General features: G+C 46.1%; 1 protein-coding gene across 6 annotated transcripts in view; it reads left to right on the top strand.

Moving 5' to 3' along the window:
- Positions 1 to 20,292, top strand: part of ARHGEF2 (Rho/Rac guanine nucleotide exchange factor 2) — an 87,485-nt gene that overhangs the window by 47,007 nt on the left and 20,186 nt on the right. The window contains exon 1 of one of the 6 annotated variants that reach the window (XM_040411564.1): positions 6,561 to 6,762. The exons of the other annotated variants lie outside the window; for them this stretch is intronic. Coding sequence (XP_040267498.1) covers positions 6,700 to 6,762 — 63 coding nt within the window. The 5' untranslated portion in view covers positions 6,561 to 6,699. Of the gene's footprint in view, positions 1 to 6,560; positions 6,763 to 20,292 lie in introns of those variants that run through there. 6 annotated transcript variants of the gene reach the window in all.

Here is a 20,292-nt window from a genome sequence, read left to right as displayed (position 1 = left end):
TACCGAAATATCATCTGACAGGAGCATGTGCCTATCCTCTGATGGAGGCCAGCCTCTCATGTCCTCTTCTCTGATGGAGGCTGTCTTCTGGTGTCCTGGTCACTGATAATGTCCGGACTCTGATGTACTGTTTTCTGATGGTTGAAAACCTCTCATTTCATCTTCCATGATGGTGGCGAGCCGGCGCCTGGTGTCCTGCTCTCTGATGGAGGCCAGCCTGGTGTCCTGCTCTCTGATGGTGGCCAGCCGGCGCCTGGTGTCCTGCTCTCTGATGGAGGCCAGCCTGGTGTCCTGCTCTCTGATGGAGGCCAGCCTGGTGTCCTGCTCTCTGATGGAGGCTGGCCTCTCCTGTTATCCTCTCTGATGGTGGCCGATCTCTAGTGTCCTGTTCACTGATGGAGGCCAGCCTCTCTTATCATCCTCTCTGATGGTGGCCAGCCTGTGTTGTCCTGTTCACTGATGGTTTCTGGCCTCTGATCTACTGTTTTCTGAAGGTGGACAATCTCTCAGGGCATCTCATCTTCCAGCATTGTAGCTGGCCTCTGGTGTCCTGTTCTCTGGTGGAGGCCAGGCTCCCGTGTCATCTTCTCTGATGGAGGCTGGCTTCTGGTGTCCTATTCTCTGATGGAGACTAGCTTAGTGTCCTGTTCTCTGGTGGAGGCCAGCCTCTCGTGTCATCATCTCTGATGGAGGCCAGCCTGGTGAAGGCTGTCTTTTCTTGTCTCATCTCTGATGGACGCCAGCCTCTCGTGTCCTGTTCTATGTTGGAGGCCGGCCTCTCTTGTCTCCACCCTGTTCGAGGCCAGCCTCTGGTGTCCTGTTCTCTGATGGAGGCCAGCCTTGACATACATTCCCTATCCTCAGCCTCCACTCTTCTCAGTCTCCTTCGTCCCCTCTCTCCGGCCCGGTGCCCCCTTTAACCTTTTCTTGACCTGTTTTATCACCCCTCCCCGGTGACTGTCAGCTACACAAACATGTCTGTTGATAAGACTATGACTCCCATTACAGAGGCCTCTGTTCCCACAGAAGCTGTTGTCACCCTGCCTGACACCCATCCTATTAACCTCTCATGAGCCCACTCCTCATCAGGGGCACTGGAGCAGGAGGGGGCGCTGTGACACCGGGAGGGCGGCCATCTTTGCTGTGGCTCACAGTCTACTAAGACAAAACTTTACATCTTTATTGTCGTCTCGCTGTGTTGTTACTGGAATTTATGGCTTTTTTTTATGATTGCTGTAAACATGGTGACGACTACAGGACACACAGAGGCCGCGCCGACACCACCTCAGAGGCCTGCAGGCTGCACTGGTTCCTATGCAGTTGTTGTTGTATCCTACTTAAAGGGGATTTCTATCTACATCAGAGGAGCCTGGTTTATGTCATGCCCAGTACCTGATATACCTGGTTGCTTGGGACAAACTGCCTGGTTGTCAGTGTATCCATAGCAACCAGACTGTCAAACGTCACTAAGGGTTTGCACTTGTATTGCGGCTATACTAGACCTAAAGTACACACCTACCTTGTGCACCCTATTACACCTCACAGCGGAGGGTTTGTCACAATTGCATCTAGTTTAGACAATCCACTGCAAGATAAATACATAATAAAAGCGGAAATGTCCAGACTGGATGCAACTGCGACAAGACATGTAAGGTCTGGAGAGAATGTACATTCGAATGTTCCCATTCACTGACTGCAAGCAGCGATATTGAAAATGATAAAAGAATTTAATTAGAAAGCTACCATAATACAGTGATCAGGAGTGGGGTCAGGACCGGCCGTGTATTGGGGGGTTATGTCCGGTCGCTCTTCTCCGGCTGCTGATTCTGCAGTGATTATATAAGACCTGAGAACGGTTCTGCCAGCGCCGAGGACGACACATGTCACCCGAACCCCGCTAGAGCCGCACTGACGCCCCACGTATCACCGGATTAGATACACAGCTCAGCAGATGGTATCACACAGGATAGGATTAGATACACAGCTCAGCAGGCAGTATCACGTGACTGGATTAGATACACAGTTCAGCAGACAGTATCACACAGGATAGGATTAGATACACAGCTCAGCAGGCTGTATCACATAGGATTAGATACACAGCTCAGCAGACAGTATCACACAGGATAGGATTAGATACACAGCTCAGCAGGCAGTATCACGTAACCGGATTAGATACACAGCTCAGCAGACGGTATCACACAGGAGAGGATTAGATACACAGCTCAGCAGACGGTATCACACAGGATAGGATAGGATTAGATACACAGCTCAGCAGACAGTATCACACAGGATAGGATAGGATTAGATACACAGCTCAGCAGACAGTATCACACATGATGGGATTAGATACACAGCTCAGCAGACGGTATCACACAGGATAGGATTAGATACACAGCTCAGCAGTCGGTATCACACAGGATAGGATTAGATACACAGCTCAGCAGACAGTATCACACAGGATAGGATAAGATACACAGCTCAGCAGACGGTATCACACAGGATAGGATTAGATACACAGCTCAGCAGTCAGTATCACACAGGATAGGATTAGATACACAGCTCAGCAGTCAGTATCACACAGGATAGGATTAGATACACAGCTCAGCAGACGGTATCACACAGGAGAGGATTAGATACACAGCTCAGCAGACGGTATCACACAGGATAGGATAGGATTAGATACACAGCTCAGCAGACAGTATCACACAGGATAGGATAGGATTAGATACACAGCTCAGCAGACAGTATCACACATGATGGGATTAGATACACAGCTCAGCAGACGGTATCACACAGGATAGGATTAGATACACAGCTCAGCAGTCGGTATCACACAGGATAGGATTAGATACACAGCTCAGCAGACAGTATCACACAGGATAGGATAAGATACACAGCTCAGCAGACGGTATCACACAGGATAGGATTAGATACACAGCTCAGCAGTCAGTATCACACAGGATAGGATTAGATACACAGCTCAGCAGTCAGTATCACACAGGATAGGATTAGATACACAGCTCAGCAGTCAGTATCACACAGGATAGGATTAGATACACAGCTCAGCAGACGGTATCACACAGGATAGGATTAGATACACAGCTCAGCAGTCAGTATCACACAGGATAGGATTAGATACACAGCTCAGCAGACAGTATCACACAGGATAGGATTAGATACACAGCTCAGCAGTCAGTATCACACAGGATAGGATTAGATACACAGCTCAGCAGGCAGTATCACGTGACTGGATTAGATACACAGTTCAGCAGACAGTATCACACAGGATAGGATTAGATACACAGCTCAGCAGGCAGTATCACATAGGATTAGATACACAGCTCAGCAGACAGTATCACACAGGATTAGATACACAGCTCAGCAGGCAGTATCACGTAACCGGATTAGATACACAGCTCAGCAGACGGTATCACACAGGAGAGGATTAGATACACAGCTCAGCAGACGGTATCACACAGGATAGGATTAGATACACAGCTCAGCAGACAGTATCACACAGGATAGGATAGGATTAGATACACAGCTCAGCAGACTGTATCACACAGGATAGGATTAGATACACAGCTCAGCAGACAGTATCACACATGATGGGATTAGATATACTGCTTAGCAGACAGTATCACACAGGATAGGATTAGATACACAGCTCAGCAGACGGTATCACACAGGATAGGATTAGATACACAGCTCAGCAGTCAGTATCACACAGGATAGGATTAGATACACAGCTCAGCAGACAGTATCACACAGGATAGGATTAGATACACAGCTCAGCAGACAGTATCACACAGGATAGGATTAGATACACAGCTCAGCAGTCAGTATCACACAGGATAGGATTAGATACACAGCTCAGCAGTCAGTATCACACAGGATAGGATAAGATACACAGCTCAGCAGTCAGTATCACACAGGATAGGATTAGATACACAGCTCAGCAGACAGTATCACACAGGATAGGATTAGATACTTAGCTCAGCAGACAGTATCACACAGGACAGGATTAGATACACAGCTCAGTCAGTATCACACAGGATAGGATTAGATACACAGCTCAGCAGAAAGTATCACACAGGATAGGATTAGAGACACAGCTCTGCAGACTGTATCACACAGGATAGGATTAGATACACAGCTCAGCAGACTGTATCACACAGGATAGGATTAGATACACAGCTCAGCAGTCAGTATCACACAGGATAGGATTAGATACACAGCTCAGCAGACAGTATCACACAGGATAGGATTAGATACACAGCTCAGCAGACAGTATCACACAGGATAGGATTAGATACACAGCTCAGCAGGCAGTATCACACAGGATAGGATTAGATACACTGCTCAGCAGACAGTATCACACAGGATGGGATTAGATACACAGCTCAGCAGACAGTATCACACAGGACAGGATTAGATACACAGCTCAGCAGTCAGTATCACACAGGATAGGATTAGATACACAGCTCAGCAGTCAGTATCACACAGGATAGGATTAGATACACAGCTCAGCAGACAGTATCACACAGGATAGGATTAGATACACAGCTCAGCAGACAGTATCACACAGGATAGGATTAGATACACAGCTCAGCAGTCAGTATCACACAGGATAGGATTAGATACACAGCTCAGCAGTCAGTATCACACAGGATAGGATTAGATACACAGCTCAGCAGACAGTATCACACATGATGGGATTAGATACCTGGCTGTTCAGGTTATACTATAGTCCTCGGTCAGGGAGAGGTAATCGCCATCTATCAGATGAAGGGTCGGTCCGGCTGGATCTGGTGGCAGCAGGTGACATGTTCCCTCCGACCTCCAGGAAATGTTTGAAGGACTAATCACTGGGAGCTGAGGCTGCAGGTGAGGTCCGGAGGAGACGTGTACGGCCTCGGACTGTTTGAGCTTTGTGTTACAGGTGATCTGCTGGGAGTTGTAGTCCCCTGGCAGTGTGCAGGTCTGTGTGGTGCGGACACTTATTGCCTCTGTTACTTCCATACATTTTGATGCTTCGCTGTCAGGTGAGGATGTTGGTGTACAGGGAGAGGCCTTCATGACTCTTCTCCCCGTTTTCTCAGAAACGCAGTAGAATTTTGGAGTAAAACATGGCGGTCTGTACGATTCTCCTTTTAAGGGGCGGGTCTGTGACAACCTTCTTTCATTGTCAGTCACATGAGGGCGCTCTGCGCAGATGATACAATATATCCGGTGTGTGAACACGGAGGATTTCGCCACCAGTAACGTCTGGTTATTAACTGTTGTTGTTCCTGTTAACATTTCTTTTATTGTACATTTTGGTTTCTTTTATATACAGTTTTCTTGTTTTTCTCTCATTTTTGGTTTTTCCTTTTTGTTATGTTTTTCTCCTTTTAATACATTTTACATGTAACTGCATGCAGTATTAATGGTTCTTCTAGTCTGGGGCCCCACGGTGACTCTTCTAGTCTGGGGCCCCATGGTGACTCTTTCTTTAGTGGTCACAGTGCGGGGGAGAAACCTTCGGATCAGGTTAGAATTTCTGCAGTTGTCATGCAACTTTTTCTACCCCAGGGAAGGAGCGAAGCTGTTTGTGAACTGCGGTATAATCACAGCTTTCACTGTTTTCTATGGGCAAGAGCATCACACGTACCCATGCAACGATCATTATGTCCACAACTCAATAGTACATCAGATCAATCGTACAATCGATCTGCCCAAAAACATAAAATAACGTGAAACAATAGAGTGCGTCTGCATAAAGTGATGAGAGATCCACCGAAGAAATCCAAATCACATATTTGGCAGATATCGGTCCGCATCGGCCATCGCCAACAATCACTTGGATATACTTTATAAACGGGCGACTTCCGAAATGGTTGAATTCACCCACATTTATATGTACAGGCAACTTCACAGGTCGAAAATCAGCAAAAAATCATTGATTTTTGATTTGTTTATATTTTTTACCCATAAGTAACAATTAAAGTTGCAATTTTACCAAAATGAATGTATTTTTTTTTAATCCATTTTACATATGGTTTGTTTTTAGTTTATACATATAGATGGGGGTTGTTTTAGTATTTTTTTTATTTTTTATATTAGCTTTATTATCCATTTTACATATAGATGGCTTGTTTTTTATTTCATACATGTAAATTTGTTTTCTTATTAGTTTTTTTTCCATTAAAATACCATAATTTTGCCTTTTGGGCGCTACATCATACACTGGACTATTTATTCACCGTTAACGGTTGCAAAAATGGCAAAAAAAACTAACAAACAAACAAAAAAAGTTGTGAAATAAATGCCGCCGCATAGCGTTGTACGACTGGAGGTAAAAGTTGAGTTTTTCTTCCACACAAGCAGCGCGTTGTGTGTGCCACCACTTTGTCATCTCTAGAGGGTTAATGGAGGAATAATAGTCTACAACAGCTGCACTGTGTGCAGAGGAGTCAGGCTACCCCTCACCCCTCCTCTGCTTGCTGTAGTGGGATGGGAAGGTTTGGGAGCCGGGGGTGGAGGGTTTGGTTTTGAATTCTATGAGCAGAGGCTGTGACTTCCTGTGACTAGATGCACACTGGCAGTGTGTGAGCTTCGTCTCTCTGGGCAAGAGGTAGTGAAACTCATAGATTTCAGAAAAACTGGAGGGGGCCAAGAGAGGAGCCACCCGATCCTTAAAAGCTGCCCTGAGAGGATATGTCTCGGATAGAGCCGTTCTCAAGAGCTCGTACAGACCGGTCTAAGGAGATAGCCTTGAAGGTCAGTGCCTGGGTTCCTTTTGTCTCCTGGGTTGTCACTCTGGCGGGTGGTGGCGGTGGCAGGGATGCATTTGGCACATAAGGGCTTGGTGAATCGCAGGAAGGGTGGGTCTCCATGGACAAAAAAAATAATTCTGGGTGGGTTATGACTAGAGGGGATTCCGTCTTGTGTCTCCATTGTTCAACCTTGTGCATAGGTCACAATTGCCATCTGTCACTGAAGGGGGATGTAGACGGCGCATCATTGCCCAACGGGTAGGAGGCCCTCACGGGTTTAAGGCACCAGCTGTGCCATAGAAAGGAATGTGAGCCGAGGGTGGCCCCCCTTTCGAAGGTGATGTGTTGGGTTTACTTGGCCCACAAGGTCTGCCGCCCCCATTCTGAACCACGCTATGCTCATTTCATGCCATGTGGCTGCATCTCGAGCTCTGCTCTACCAGTAAAATCCACCCAAGAGATCTCAGATTTCCTGCTCACCGCGTCCAGGAAGTGACTGATATCTAGAAGGGCAGATACTTTTATTTCAAGACTTGGGTCTACATGTAGTTTGGATGTTCCTTTGTTGTCTGGAGGGCTCTGATGGTGGTGACAGGGTTAATCGCTATACCATACCTCATTGACACTGATGGGTAGACCATGCGCTGGTAACCTCAGAGTCTGCTTCTACATTCAATTTTTACAGTTAAATAGAAATTTTTTTAAAAAAGTTTCTCGGCGGACATTTCTGTGACGTCTCGTTGTTTGAGATGGAGGGTAAAGTACATACAGTACAGTGAGAGCCCACCGATTACGTATATACATCCCATATGTTGGTCATCTTGTGGTCATGTCAGAAGCTGTGGTATCATACTAAACGCTGGACGGCTGTGACAACAGAATCTGGCTAGTCTGGAACTTCTTGGGTGTCAGATGTGGGATTCACAAGGTGACAGACGCAGGACACTTGAGGCATCAGGTTGAGGTGCAGGTCAGGGATCTCACCTTTAATTGTTGGGAAGTCAAGGTGTCAGTTTGCATTTTGGACAGATTTGGTTTTAAGATGGGTGATGGACAACTGGGATGTCGGGTTACATGATGGACATATGACCTGTCAGACTAAATGATGGATATCTGGATTATCAGGTTAGATTATGATCCCCTGGGTTGTCAGGTCATCTGACAGACAAATAATGAGATTAGGTGACAGGTTAGGTGACGGACAGAAGTTTTTTTCATACAGTAGGTGATCGTCAACTGGGTTGTCAGATTACATTATTATCCTTTGGGTTGTCAGTTCAGGTGATGGTCAAATGGTTTATTAGGTTAGAATACGATCTGGTGAGTTGTCAGTTTGGATTATGGTCTGCTGGCTTGTCATGTTACAGGGTGGCCAGCTAGGTTGTCAGGTTAGGTGATGGTCAACTGGCTAGTCCATTAGGTGATCTTCAGCTGCTTTGTCTGGTCAGGTTGTCAGGTCAGCATTGTGTTCACCGCCATGTGTCAGATGCTGGGAAGTTGCTGTGAGATCAGGCCATTGTGTGGGAGGAAGCTGATGGGCCGCTGTGGGATTTGTGTAGCATGGATGTGTTATGGCGGCAGCTCCCTGACATCTGTGCCTTCAGATAAGCGGCTGGACGGCGGAGATTACAATGAAACGTGGCTTACGTTATCCGTCCGGCTTACGTTATGCAGCCCATAGACTTCTATTATGATGGAATGAATAATGGAATGCCTCTAAAAGCATTCCGTTATGGAATTCCGTTATGGTCCGTGGTAATGGAATCCATAACGCAATTCAGTAAATACCACAACACGAACCCGCACACAAACATCTAAATATGAGATTCGCTCATCCCAGGTTATTATAGTCCACATTATTACGTTGCAGGTTACTGCAGTCTAGGTTAATATGTTCTAGGTTATTATAGTCTGCCTTATTATGTTTCCAGTTATTACACATGACTGGGAGTGTGGCTTGGATGGGGTTAAATACACATACACTTGCTGCCATAAGTGTGGTGCAATGTCAGGGCCTGTTTTTGGGGAGTTGTCAAACTGAGCAACTGCCCTGGGATCCTGACGAGGTCTCCCCAGCCCCCCAATACCCTCCTATTACACAACCTGCCGAAGAACAAGCACTCTCGGAAGTGAGTCGGTGCCAAGGACGGGGATGATTGTGCCCGGAGCGGACCCTCCGGGCCAGACACAGAGATGGGGCGTATTCGTGATAAGGCATGTTTCTACACAAACTAATGAGTAACCAGCCTGGTAATTAGTGGGCGCCGCACGTGGGCGAGTCACAAGTGTGACGCCAAAATGTGATGCGGAGAAACCAAGTAGTTTTAGGAAAAAACCCCAGGACTAATGTACAGCTGAGTTGTGTATCTAAGCCTGTCATGTGTGATACTGTCTAGACACTGTATCTCATCCTGAGCTGTGTATCTAATGCTATCATGTGTGATACGCTGCTGGTATACAATCAGTAAATCTATGTAAAGTGCGGCTCTTCGTCCTCGGTACAAGAATGCCAGTTATTTGTAGAGATAACAGGAGCTGCCGTGGTGCAGAGCGGGCATCCGAGGAGGGCAGCACGTGAGAACAGGTGCACACCATTTGATCTCCGAATACCCCAGTTGCTGCAGGACTTCTAGTATTAGTGATGGCAGGTAACGGAGAACAATCGCAAGCCATGATTACCCCGCCAGATATCAGATAATGAAGTCCCCAGCTAGGAATGGTACAGATCCAGTTCCTGTGATACTGGGAGGCTAGTCTCTGTTTTACCAGTTTTTCCTCTTTACCACAGACTGGATAATGAGGACTGATGGCATTGAAGCTTCCACACGTCACTGCTGGACACTACAATACTACTATTATATCAGTGATGTCATTAGCAGGGGGCGGGGCTGTGACTACCTCTCAGACAGGATATACAGGCAGGTTGTCAGCAGTAATAGATGTTCCTGTAGTATAAGGTGTGGATCACATGTCTGATCACATGTCATTATATCAGTGATGTCATCAGCAGGGGGCGGGGCTGTGACTACCTCTCAGACAGGATGTACAGGCAGGTTGTCAGCAGTAATAGATGTTCCTGTAGTATAAGGTGTGGGTCACATGTCATTATATCAGTGATGTCATCAGCAGGGGGCGGGGCTGTGACTACCTCTCAGACAGGATGTACAGGCAGGTTGTCAGCAGTAATAGATGTTCCTGTAGTATAAGGTGTGGGTCACATGTCATTATATCAGTGATGTCATCAGCAGGGGGTGGGGCTGTGACTACCTCTCAGACAGGATGTACAGGCAGGTTGTCAGCAGTAATAGATGTTCCTGTAGTATAAGGTGTGGATCTCATGTCTGATCACATGTCATTATATCAGTGATGTCATCAGCAGGGGGTGGGGCTGTGACTACCTCTCAGACAGGATGTACAGGCAGGTTGTCAGCAGTAATAGATGTTCCTGTAGTATAAGGTGTGTGATCTCATGTCTGATCACATGTCGTTAAATAAATGATGTCATCAGCAGGGGGCGGGGCTATGACCACCTTTCAGACATGACATACAGGCAGGTTGTCAGATGTATTAGTGGTTATTACGTGAACCCATGTATGTTGTGCTGCTGGTGGCGACTGGTGTGAAATGAGCCTACTGGGCTTTTCTGTGTAGTCGTTGATGATTAGGCATTCATCCTCTCCGGGAAGGAAATTTGCATAATGAGTATTTTCTTTCAAATTTGCATCTCATTTGCATAAGCGCTGGCATTAGCAGAGACAAATTCATGTAAAAGAAGTAAAAGGCCAAATTCCTTTAATCTGAATTGTCAGACATTTCTGGAAACCTCCCTGCCCACTAGGGGCAGTATACCATTGCCAAGTACCTTACAGGAGGAGACGGGCAGGAAGCAGAGACGACTTTTCTCCTTATTTCTCCCTCCCACATCTAACAGGCCCGAGTGACGTGAAGAAGGCAGTGGGCACAATGAGGTGTTTTCTCTGATTTTCCGTTAGCCTTGAAAAGTGCAGAGCACATATAATAAAGAGCCGCATTGTCTCCGACACCTGGCCTCTCCACTTCACCATCGCTTTAGTGAAGGGGGAGATGGAATATCCGACGACGTCCTACAGGATTTCAAAAACATTTCACCTTGTCCGAAACGTCAATTTTTCCCCCAAAAAGATGCAATATTTTTATATCTTGACTGGTGATGGAATCACTGGCGAAAAGTCGGGTCTTGATCTATAATTTTAAACATTTTGCTTTGAACTTTCTGTCCATTCCCTCCCAGGAGGAGGATGCGTTTTGGGCCCTGCAGGGTTTCTCCCGGGATGTGTGGCCCTTTTGTGTTCTCTTGTGGATCATTGTAGTCTAATAACTGTTTCATGCCATGTTGGTTTCTTTTTCTCTCCGAACGCCCCCCCTCCATACTGAGGATCCATTGTTGTGTGACATGAAAGTGATCAGACGTGGCCATTGTCCAAACTTGGCCGTGTGTGAAGGAGGATGAGACGCAGGAAGTGCAGAGGCCGAATGTTACCCACTACTGGGGCATCTAAATAAGAGCCGATTGATGTAACCGCTGATCTCTAGTGATGGATAGGCGGCATGCTCAGTGATGTCACCGCTGATCTCTAGTGATGGATAGGCGGCATTCTCAGTGATGTCACTGCTGATCTCTAGTGATGGATAGGCTGCATTCTCAGTGATGTCACTGCTGATCTCTAGAGAATGGATAGGCGGCATGCTCAGTGATGTCACCGCTGATCTCTAGTGATGGATAGGCTGCATTCTCAGTGATGTCACCGCTGATCTCCGGTGATGGATAGGATGCATTCTCAGTGATGTCACTGCTGATCTCTAGTGATGGATAGGCTGCATTCTCAGTGATGTCACCGCTGATCTCTAGTGATGGATAGGCGGCATTCTCAGTGATGTCACCGCTGATCTCTAGTGATGGATAGGCTCCATTCTCAGTGATGTCACCGCTGATCTCTAGTGATGGATAGGCTGCATTCTCAGTGATGTCACCGCTGATCTCTAGTGATGGATAGGCTGCATTCTCAGTGATGTCACCGCTGATCTCTAGTGATGGATAGGCGGCATGCTCAGTGATGTCACTGCTGATCTCTAGTGAATGGATAGGCTGCATTCTCACAGATGTCACCGCTGATCTCTAGTGATGGATAGGCTGCATTCTCAGTGATGTCACCGCTGATCTCTAGTGAATGGACAGGCTGCATTCTCAGTGATGTCACCGCTGATCTCTAGTGAATGGACAGGCTGCATTCTCAGTAATGTTACCGCTGATCTCTAGTGATGGATAGGTTGCATTCTCAGTGATGTCACCGCTGATCTCTAGTGATAGGCTGCATTCTCAGTGATGTCACCGCTGATCTCTAGTGATGGATAGGCTGCATTCTCAGTGATGTCACCGCTGATCTCTAGTGATGGATAGGCTGCATTCTCAGTGATGTCACCGCTGATCTCTAGTGATGGATAGGCTGCATTCTCAGTGATGTCACTGCTGGTCTCTACTGATGTCAGAATGCAGGTTTTCCATCTTTACATGAAAATGCACAATTACTAGACAATAGTGAGATATGGTGATACTCGAGTTGTGAGTGCGGTGCTTTCTACAATGTCGGGAGTAATGGGCAGTGGATCTTCTCAGGCCATAGACTGTGCAGGAGGCGACTGTAAACAGCTGTGTCACTGGTCACGCGTTTCACTGCTTCTGACCAGCATCCAGCCAGATCATTGTGTAATCTCACAGCATCTGGGGAGATGTGAGAACTCGTCTTCAAAAAATAATGCCTGTGTGTAATCACCCGCTGATTGCTCGCTCTCCCAGCAGAAAGATCATCTATCCAGATTGTTTTTCTAAGCCTTCATTTTTAACCCTCTGCTGACTGAGACATCTCTACAAAGCTGTGCACAGCTAGTGATCCCAAGTGATAGAAGATAAGCATCACTGGTGAGAGGTGACTAGAGTAGTGATCAGTACTACACCCAGATCACCAGGACATAGAGCGGTGATATCACTGTATATACATCACTGGTGAGAGGTGACTAGAGTATAGTGATCAGTACTACACCCAGATCACCAGGACACAGAGCGGTGATATCACTGTATATACATCACTGGTGAGAGGTGACTAGAGTATAGTGATCAGTACTACATCCAGATCACCAGGACATAGAGCGGTGATATCACTGTATATACATCACTGGTGAGAGGTGACTAGAGTATAGTGATCAGTACTACATCCAGATCACCAGGACACAGAGCGGTGATATCACTGTATATACATCACTGGTGAGAGGTGACTAGAGTATAGTGATCAGTACTACATCCAGATCACCAGGACATAGAGCGGTGATATCACTGTATATACATCACTGGTGAGAGGTCACTAGAGTATACTGATCAGTACTACATCCAGATCACCAGGACATAGAGCAGTGATATCACTGTATATACATCACTGGTGAGAGGTGACTAGAGTATAGTGATCAGTACTACATCCAGATCACCAGGACATAGAGCAGTGATATCACTGTATATACATCACTGGTAAGAGGTGACTAGACTATAGTGATCAGTACTACACCCAGATCACCAGGACATAGAGCGGTAATATCACTGTATATACATCACTGGTGAGAGGTGACTAGAGCATAGTGATCAGTACTACATCCAGATCACCAGGACATAGAGCGGTAATATCACTGTATATACATCACTGGTAAGAGGTGACTAGAGTATAGTGATTAGTACTACACCCAGATCACCAGGATATAGAGCGGTGATATCACTGTATATCCATCACTGGTGAGAGGTGACTAGACTAGTGATCAGTAATACACACTGGATTACCAGGATATAGAGCAGTGATATCACTGGTGAGAGGTGACTATAGTATAGTGATCAGTACTACACCCAGATCACCAGGACATAGAGTGGTGATATCACTGTATATACATCACTGGTGAGAGGTGACTAGAGTATACTGATCAGTACTACATCCAGATCACCAGGACATAGAGCGGTGATATCACTGTATATACATCACTGGTGAGAGGTCACTAGAGTATACTGATCAGTACTACATCCAGATCACCAGGACATAGAGCAGTGATATCACTGTATATACATCACTGGTGAGAGGTGACTAGAGTATAGTGATCAGTACTACACCCAGATCACCAGGACATAGAGCGGTGATATCACTGTATATACATCACTGGTGAGAGGTGACTAGAGCATAGTGATCAGTACTACACCCAGATCACCAGGACATAGAGCGGTGATATCACTGTATATACATCACTGGTGAGAGGTCACTAGAGTATAGTGATCAGTACTACACACAGATCACCAGGACATAGAGCGGTGATATCACTGTATATACATCACTGGTGAGAGGTGACTAGAGTATAGTGATCAGTACTACACCCAGATCACCAGGACATAGAGCAGTGATATCAGTGTATTATGATCAAGGATGTGACTACGGGATTATATAAGACACCAGTTTAGAATGGCGCTTCACATAATATAACTTCCTCACATAGTGAACATTATTATTAAGCCGTATAGTGCCATTTTCTAGCTGTATTATGAAACGCCTGCAGCACATTATTATCCCTGTAGGGTCCTGTGAGCCGCCATTGAAATAAGTAAGTCATTATATGCTGTGTGACGGAGTAATGACAGCGCTGTAATACGGTATTATGTAATTAATAATATGTGTCCTACATAGGTATAGGAGGTGCAGAGGTTGCTGGAGCCAAGGTGGGGGGGGGGGGGGGGTTTAAGACATTTATGTTACATCTTTGGTAAAGAAAATACTAATTAGTTCATATAGATCTAGTAGCGATGACAAAGAACGCAGCCTATGAGGTCAGAAGCATCTGGTGCTATATCTTCATGCCAAGGCTTCCTGTTCTGTCCCTCAGTTTTGTCAGAGGAAGGTTTTTTTCAGATTCACCATCCACATCAATGTTCGCACCCGGGCAGTTATGTGCGGACATTGAGGTGCCCATTTGACGTATTCCTTCACCAGTAACCTAGTCCTGGACCTGATGTAGATTATGTGGCGACATTCCAAGACGGAGGTCTGGAATATTTCAGACTTTCCATCTGTCCGGTCTTTTTCAGATCAAAGGCATTGGAGTAAATGTATGTAACCAGTCAATTGTGATTATAAGCCAGCACCGAGCATGTAATCGTCTCGGAATCGCGCCCTGCCCTTTCCTTCCTGACTATTAACTTTCTTCTGCGGTCTGTGTATTTCTACTCCAGCTCGCTGTACATATATACAGTAGTTGATCACATACATCCTATATTATAATGCCTGGATCTGTTTATATTGTTTTACAGGGTCCAGGAAGCTGAGATCTGGACTCCTGTATGTAGGATACCTTCCCACATGGCAAAAACAAAATTAAACTAGTCGCCTCTTAATTTCCTTCTTAGACAGGACTGTTGCTAAAATCAGGACCCTGCATCCAGGAGCCATTTATCATCTTCTTACGTGGCAGAGGGCCCTCTCAGGCACTGGATGTAAATGCTACCCCCCTGGCCAGGCTTTGGCTGGTGAGGCGAGCAGGATCCCGCTTGCTCTGTCATTCTGCAGTCCTTGTTTTCACAGGATTTCCTGAAGGAGCTCTGGTTTCCTCTCTACGTGCCCAAGGCCGAGAAATTGGACTGTAAGCTCCACAGACGCAAAGGTTTGTTGTGTCTGGATAAAGCTATGGTTGTATATCCAATAAGTTTTATGAAGGGGTCCCATACTTTTGAGTTCTTAGGCAGGGTACATTATATAATGATAGAGCAATCGGTGACTGTAATAACCTCCATCGTCCATTATAAGGAGCGTGGCAACCTTTGGCCTTGTCTTAGAAGTCAGGGATAAGAAGCCGGTCAGTCCTTAAAAGGGATCCTAGACCCGATGTTGACAAGTTCTTATAAATATCCCAGAGTCCTCGTACCCAAGAAAAACACTGCTCGGTAGTACCGGAAGGACTCCGTCTACAGCCCCACAGAACAAGTTGTCTTATATACAAGCTGTGATTGTCAGGGGAGGATATTCACAACGCACAGCGACTTCCTGTTTGTAATCTCATTAGGAGTAAAGGAGGCAAAATAAGTGGTGCAGATAAGGTTGCAGGAGGGCGCAAACACCCTTGACAGAGGTGAAGGTCTATATATAAAATGCCGACTTGTACGCTTCATACAGCCAGGTCCATAAATATTGGGACATGGACACAATTCTAACATTTTTGGCCCTATACACCACCGCAATGCATTTGAAATGAAACGGACAAGATGTGCTTTACCTGCAGACTGTCAGCTGTAATTTGAGGTATTTACATCCAAATCAGGTGAAAGGTGCAGGAATTACAACAGTTTGCATATGTGTTAAGGGACCAAAAGTAATGGCCAGGTGTTATTCCCTCATTATCCCAATTACAATGAGCAGATAAAAGGTCCAGAGGTCATTTCCAGGCTGCTATCTGCATTTGGAATCTGTTGCTGTCAACTCTCAAGATGAGATCCAAATTGCTGTCACTATCAATGAAGCCATCATTAGGCTGAAAAAACACAACAAACCCATCAGAGAGATAGCAAAAACATTAGGCATGGCCAAAACAACTGTTTGGAACATTCTTAAAAAGAAGGAACACACCGGTGATCTCAGCAACACCAAAAGACCCGGAAGACCACGGAAAACAACTGTGGTGGATGACTGAAGAATTATTTTCCTGGTGAAGAAAACACCCTTCACAACAGTTGGCCAGACCAAGAACACTCTCCAGGAGGTAGGTGTATGTGTGTCAAAGTCAACCACCAGGAGAAGACTTCACCAGAGTGAATACAGAAGGTTCACCACAAGATGTAAACCATTGGTGAGCCTCAAAAACAGGGAGGCCAGATTAGAGTTTGCCAAATGACATCTAAAAAAGCCTTCACAGTTCTGGAACAACATCCTATGGACAGAAGAGACGAAGATCAACTTGTACCAGAGTGATGGGAAGAGAAGAGTATGGAGAAGGAAAGGAACTGCTCATGATCCTAGGCATACCACCTCATCAGTGAAGCATGGTGGCGGTAGTGTCATGGCGTGGGCATGTATGGCTGCCAATGGAACTGCTTCTCTTGTATTTATTGATGATGTGACTGCTGACAAAAGCAGCAGGATGAATTCTGAAGTGTTTCGGGCAATATTATCTGCTCCTATTCAGCCAAATGCTTCAGAACTCATTGGACGGTGCTTCACAGTGCAGATGGACAATGACCCAAAGCATACTGCAAAAGCAACCAAAGAGTTTTTTAAGGGAAAGAAGTGGAATGTTCTGCAATGGCCAAGTCAATCACCGGACCTGAATCCGATGGAGCATTTCACTGTCTGAAGACAAAACTGAAGGGAAAATGCCCCAAGAACAAGCAGGAACTGAAGACCGTTGCAGTAGAGGCCTGGCAGAGCATCACCAGGGATGAGACCCAGCGTCTGGTGATGTCTATGTGTTCCAGACTTCAGGCTGTAATTGACTGCAAAGGATTTGCAACCAAGAATTAAAAAGTGAAAGTTTGATTTATGATTATTATTATGTCCCATTACTTTTGGTTCCTTAACAAGTAGGAGGCACATATGGAAACTGCTGTAATTCCTGCACCGTTCACCTGATTTGGATGTAAATACCCTCAAATTACAGCTGACAGTCTGCAGGTAAAGCACATCTTGTCCGTTTCATTTCAAATCCATTGCGGTGGTGTATAGAGCCAAAAATGTTAGAATTGTGTCCATGTCCCAATATTTATGGACCTGACTGTATCTTCCATATCGTTCACCCTCTATGATCACTAATATGTCCCCATGACAACACTTCCAGTTCTGCTGGTTTTGCACTGTTACAAGAACATTGTTTTGGATACATTATCCGCAGCGATGTTGAAACCTGAGATGTTGATTTGTGATGGGTCAGTTCTGCCATAACGAACTTGATTTTGGCTGTATGAGAACTCTGATGATGGAGGCCTAGTATTTGGAATGATTGAGCTGGTAACAGTGGCCATGGCAGACGTAGGTGACACAGATGCTGTATCACTATCCACATCAATGTTCCCATCCTGAATACTTCCGGTTATGTGGACACTGAAGTCCCTATGATAAAACTGAACATGCAGAACGCAGGAAGTGTTGTCATGAAGGTCCGGAGTAGACCAGCACAGTCCATTTTTTGGGATCATCGGTGATTTCGTAGTGTGTGTTTACAATGAATGCACGTCTGGGTACTCCAGGTATAGGATGCGTGACTCATAGCTGTATAATGTGGAAGGGAAGCGAGAGCAATCGCACCCTGAACAGCACTCGCTCAGCAGAATTCTGTGATGACTACACCCATCATTGTGCCATACAGACAGCCCCTTCATGGACCTATCATCTCTGAGGCATAAGGCAAAGCGTTCCCTACCCGACGTGCAGACTTTGTCAGTACTGTCCCTGTGCAGGGCAGAACCTATTGGTGCGAGCGGACCCCACAGGATATGAGTGGAGCATCCGTGACCAGTACTATATACGTCAGGAGGGTATAAATGGCTGATTATGTTCCTATTGCAGTGTACATAATTGACAAAATTAATTTTGTCCTGGTGAAATGGGCCTTGTTGTTGGGTGAATATTTTGGGTTGCGATTGGGCTGTAAGTCATTAAGATTACTTTTGGCCATGTAGCGAGTCGCAGTCGCACTACGTCGCAACGTGACCCAGTCATACGTGGGTCATTGTGATGTTCATCTTTTTTTCCTTTTGTTGTGGCAACGGGGCAGAAGGCCATTGCCATCCCAGAGCGTACACATATAGGTTCTGTCCTGTGGGCGCCTGGTACTGTGTCACGGTTTCTCTCGCTGCGGATGCCAGTAAATCCCTTTGAGGTTCCGGCCCCTCCTGATCCTCGCCAGCTGTTCCCGTTGTTAGGAGAGGTGCTCTGTGTCATCGCGCTGCGCCATTCCCAGCTGTGATCTACCTGACCGCCCTCACCGCCACAACCTGCCGGCTGACAGCGGACCCCCGGCAATGTTTACTAGGGCCAGAGATGTGCTAATGGTAATTACAGCGCCGGATCTGGGCGACCTCTATGTAGAAGTTCATTGTGAGCCTGAAGGGTGCAGGTGAAATACGAGAGGCCTGTACAGGATCCCCTAACCACCGAGGTGAAGTAATCTCCATCCAGTAGAAGTTACATTACTATAGGCGGGGGCTGTACTGATGGGATGGGGGACTGTCCTGCTGATAACTGCATTGGGTCCACATCTTTCTGGAGGTAAGATGTAATAGATTGTAAGCTCCGTGCATTCATGCTAGCCCCTGGGGACATGTGGGCATCAATCTGCCGCTCCGACGGGGATCTGTATCCAAATCAGCAGAGTCCATCCTATATTTGTCTAGTCAAATTCCGAGCTCGATTTTACTATTCGGTTCCAGCGCTTTTTTATCATGTGACCTGACGAAACTGAAATCCTTGCAGGCTTGATCATCCGCCATCTTTACATGATGCACGTTTGTTTTAAAATCCCTGCTTGCTGTCAGTGGATGGGAACATTCTTCTTCACATAGAGGGCAAAAACCTGTATAGACCTACTTTTCACAGCTGAGGGTTTGTTACAGTTGTATCCAGTCCTGTGTGAGCTGCATGGCAGAAGCACAAATCTCTCGTAATGTATCAGTGCAGGCTTCACTCAGAGACTTGTCTAGCTTGCTGTTAAAACCTAATGCTTCTCACAGCTGAGGGTTTGTTGCAATGTAGAAAGCCTACTGTAACCACAGGGAGCACACATCCAGACTCTTCCCTTTTAGGGGTAAAGGTTTTTTTTGTAGTTTTTTATTTCCCTGATGCGTACACTGTATTCTGAGCGGCCTGGACGGGCTCCGTACTTCCCTGTTACTGTAATCAGCAGGACGCAGGACAGGAAGCTCCAGCTAAAAATAACAGCCTGCGTCCGGGGAAGGAGAAGAAATAATAAACCCAATTATTTATTTATTTTCTGTAGAAATCAAAATGCAAAAGGATAAAATAAAATGTACGAATCAGTGACCACAATGGGGCGGCCATTTTGAAGACTCTGACGATGCATTTCAAGAGAATGCAACTTTATCAGTTTCCGTCACCCACAGCGGGTCATCGTGAAGTGCTCCCTCTACTGGAGGCTGTGATATGTAGTGGAGGGAGGGTTAACCGAGGAAAGGCTCAAGGTAGAGTCCTCTGTTAGAGTAGTATCTGAAAGTTACCCTCATCTCTGAGACAGGACTTTCAAGAATAGTTGTTGCAAAACTACAACCCCCAGCATGTCCTGAGCAAGGCCGCAGCAGGAGTCTCAGTCTTCAAATGACTTTGTTTACAGAGAGCCCTGGATAAGGAACTGCAGAGGGTCACGATGAGTTTTGTAGTCGCTCAGGAAGTGTAAGACTTGTGTCACCCGGAAACCATGCTCCTCAGCAAGATATTACCAAATCGTGAAAGATACCGCCAGCGAGCCGCGCTCCACACCG

This window comes from Bufo bufo, chromosome 11 (genome assembly GCF_905171765.1).
Source record: "Bufo bufo chromosome 11, aBufBuf1.1, whole genome shotgun sequence".
Lineage (NCBI taxonomy): Eukaryota > Metazoa > Chordata > Amphibia > Anura > Bufonidae > Bufo > Bufo bufo.
Note: the sequence above shows the minus strand (reverse complement) of the source record. Positions and strands in the feature narration are given on the sequence as shown.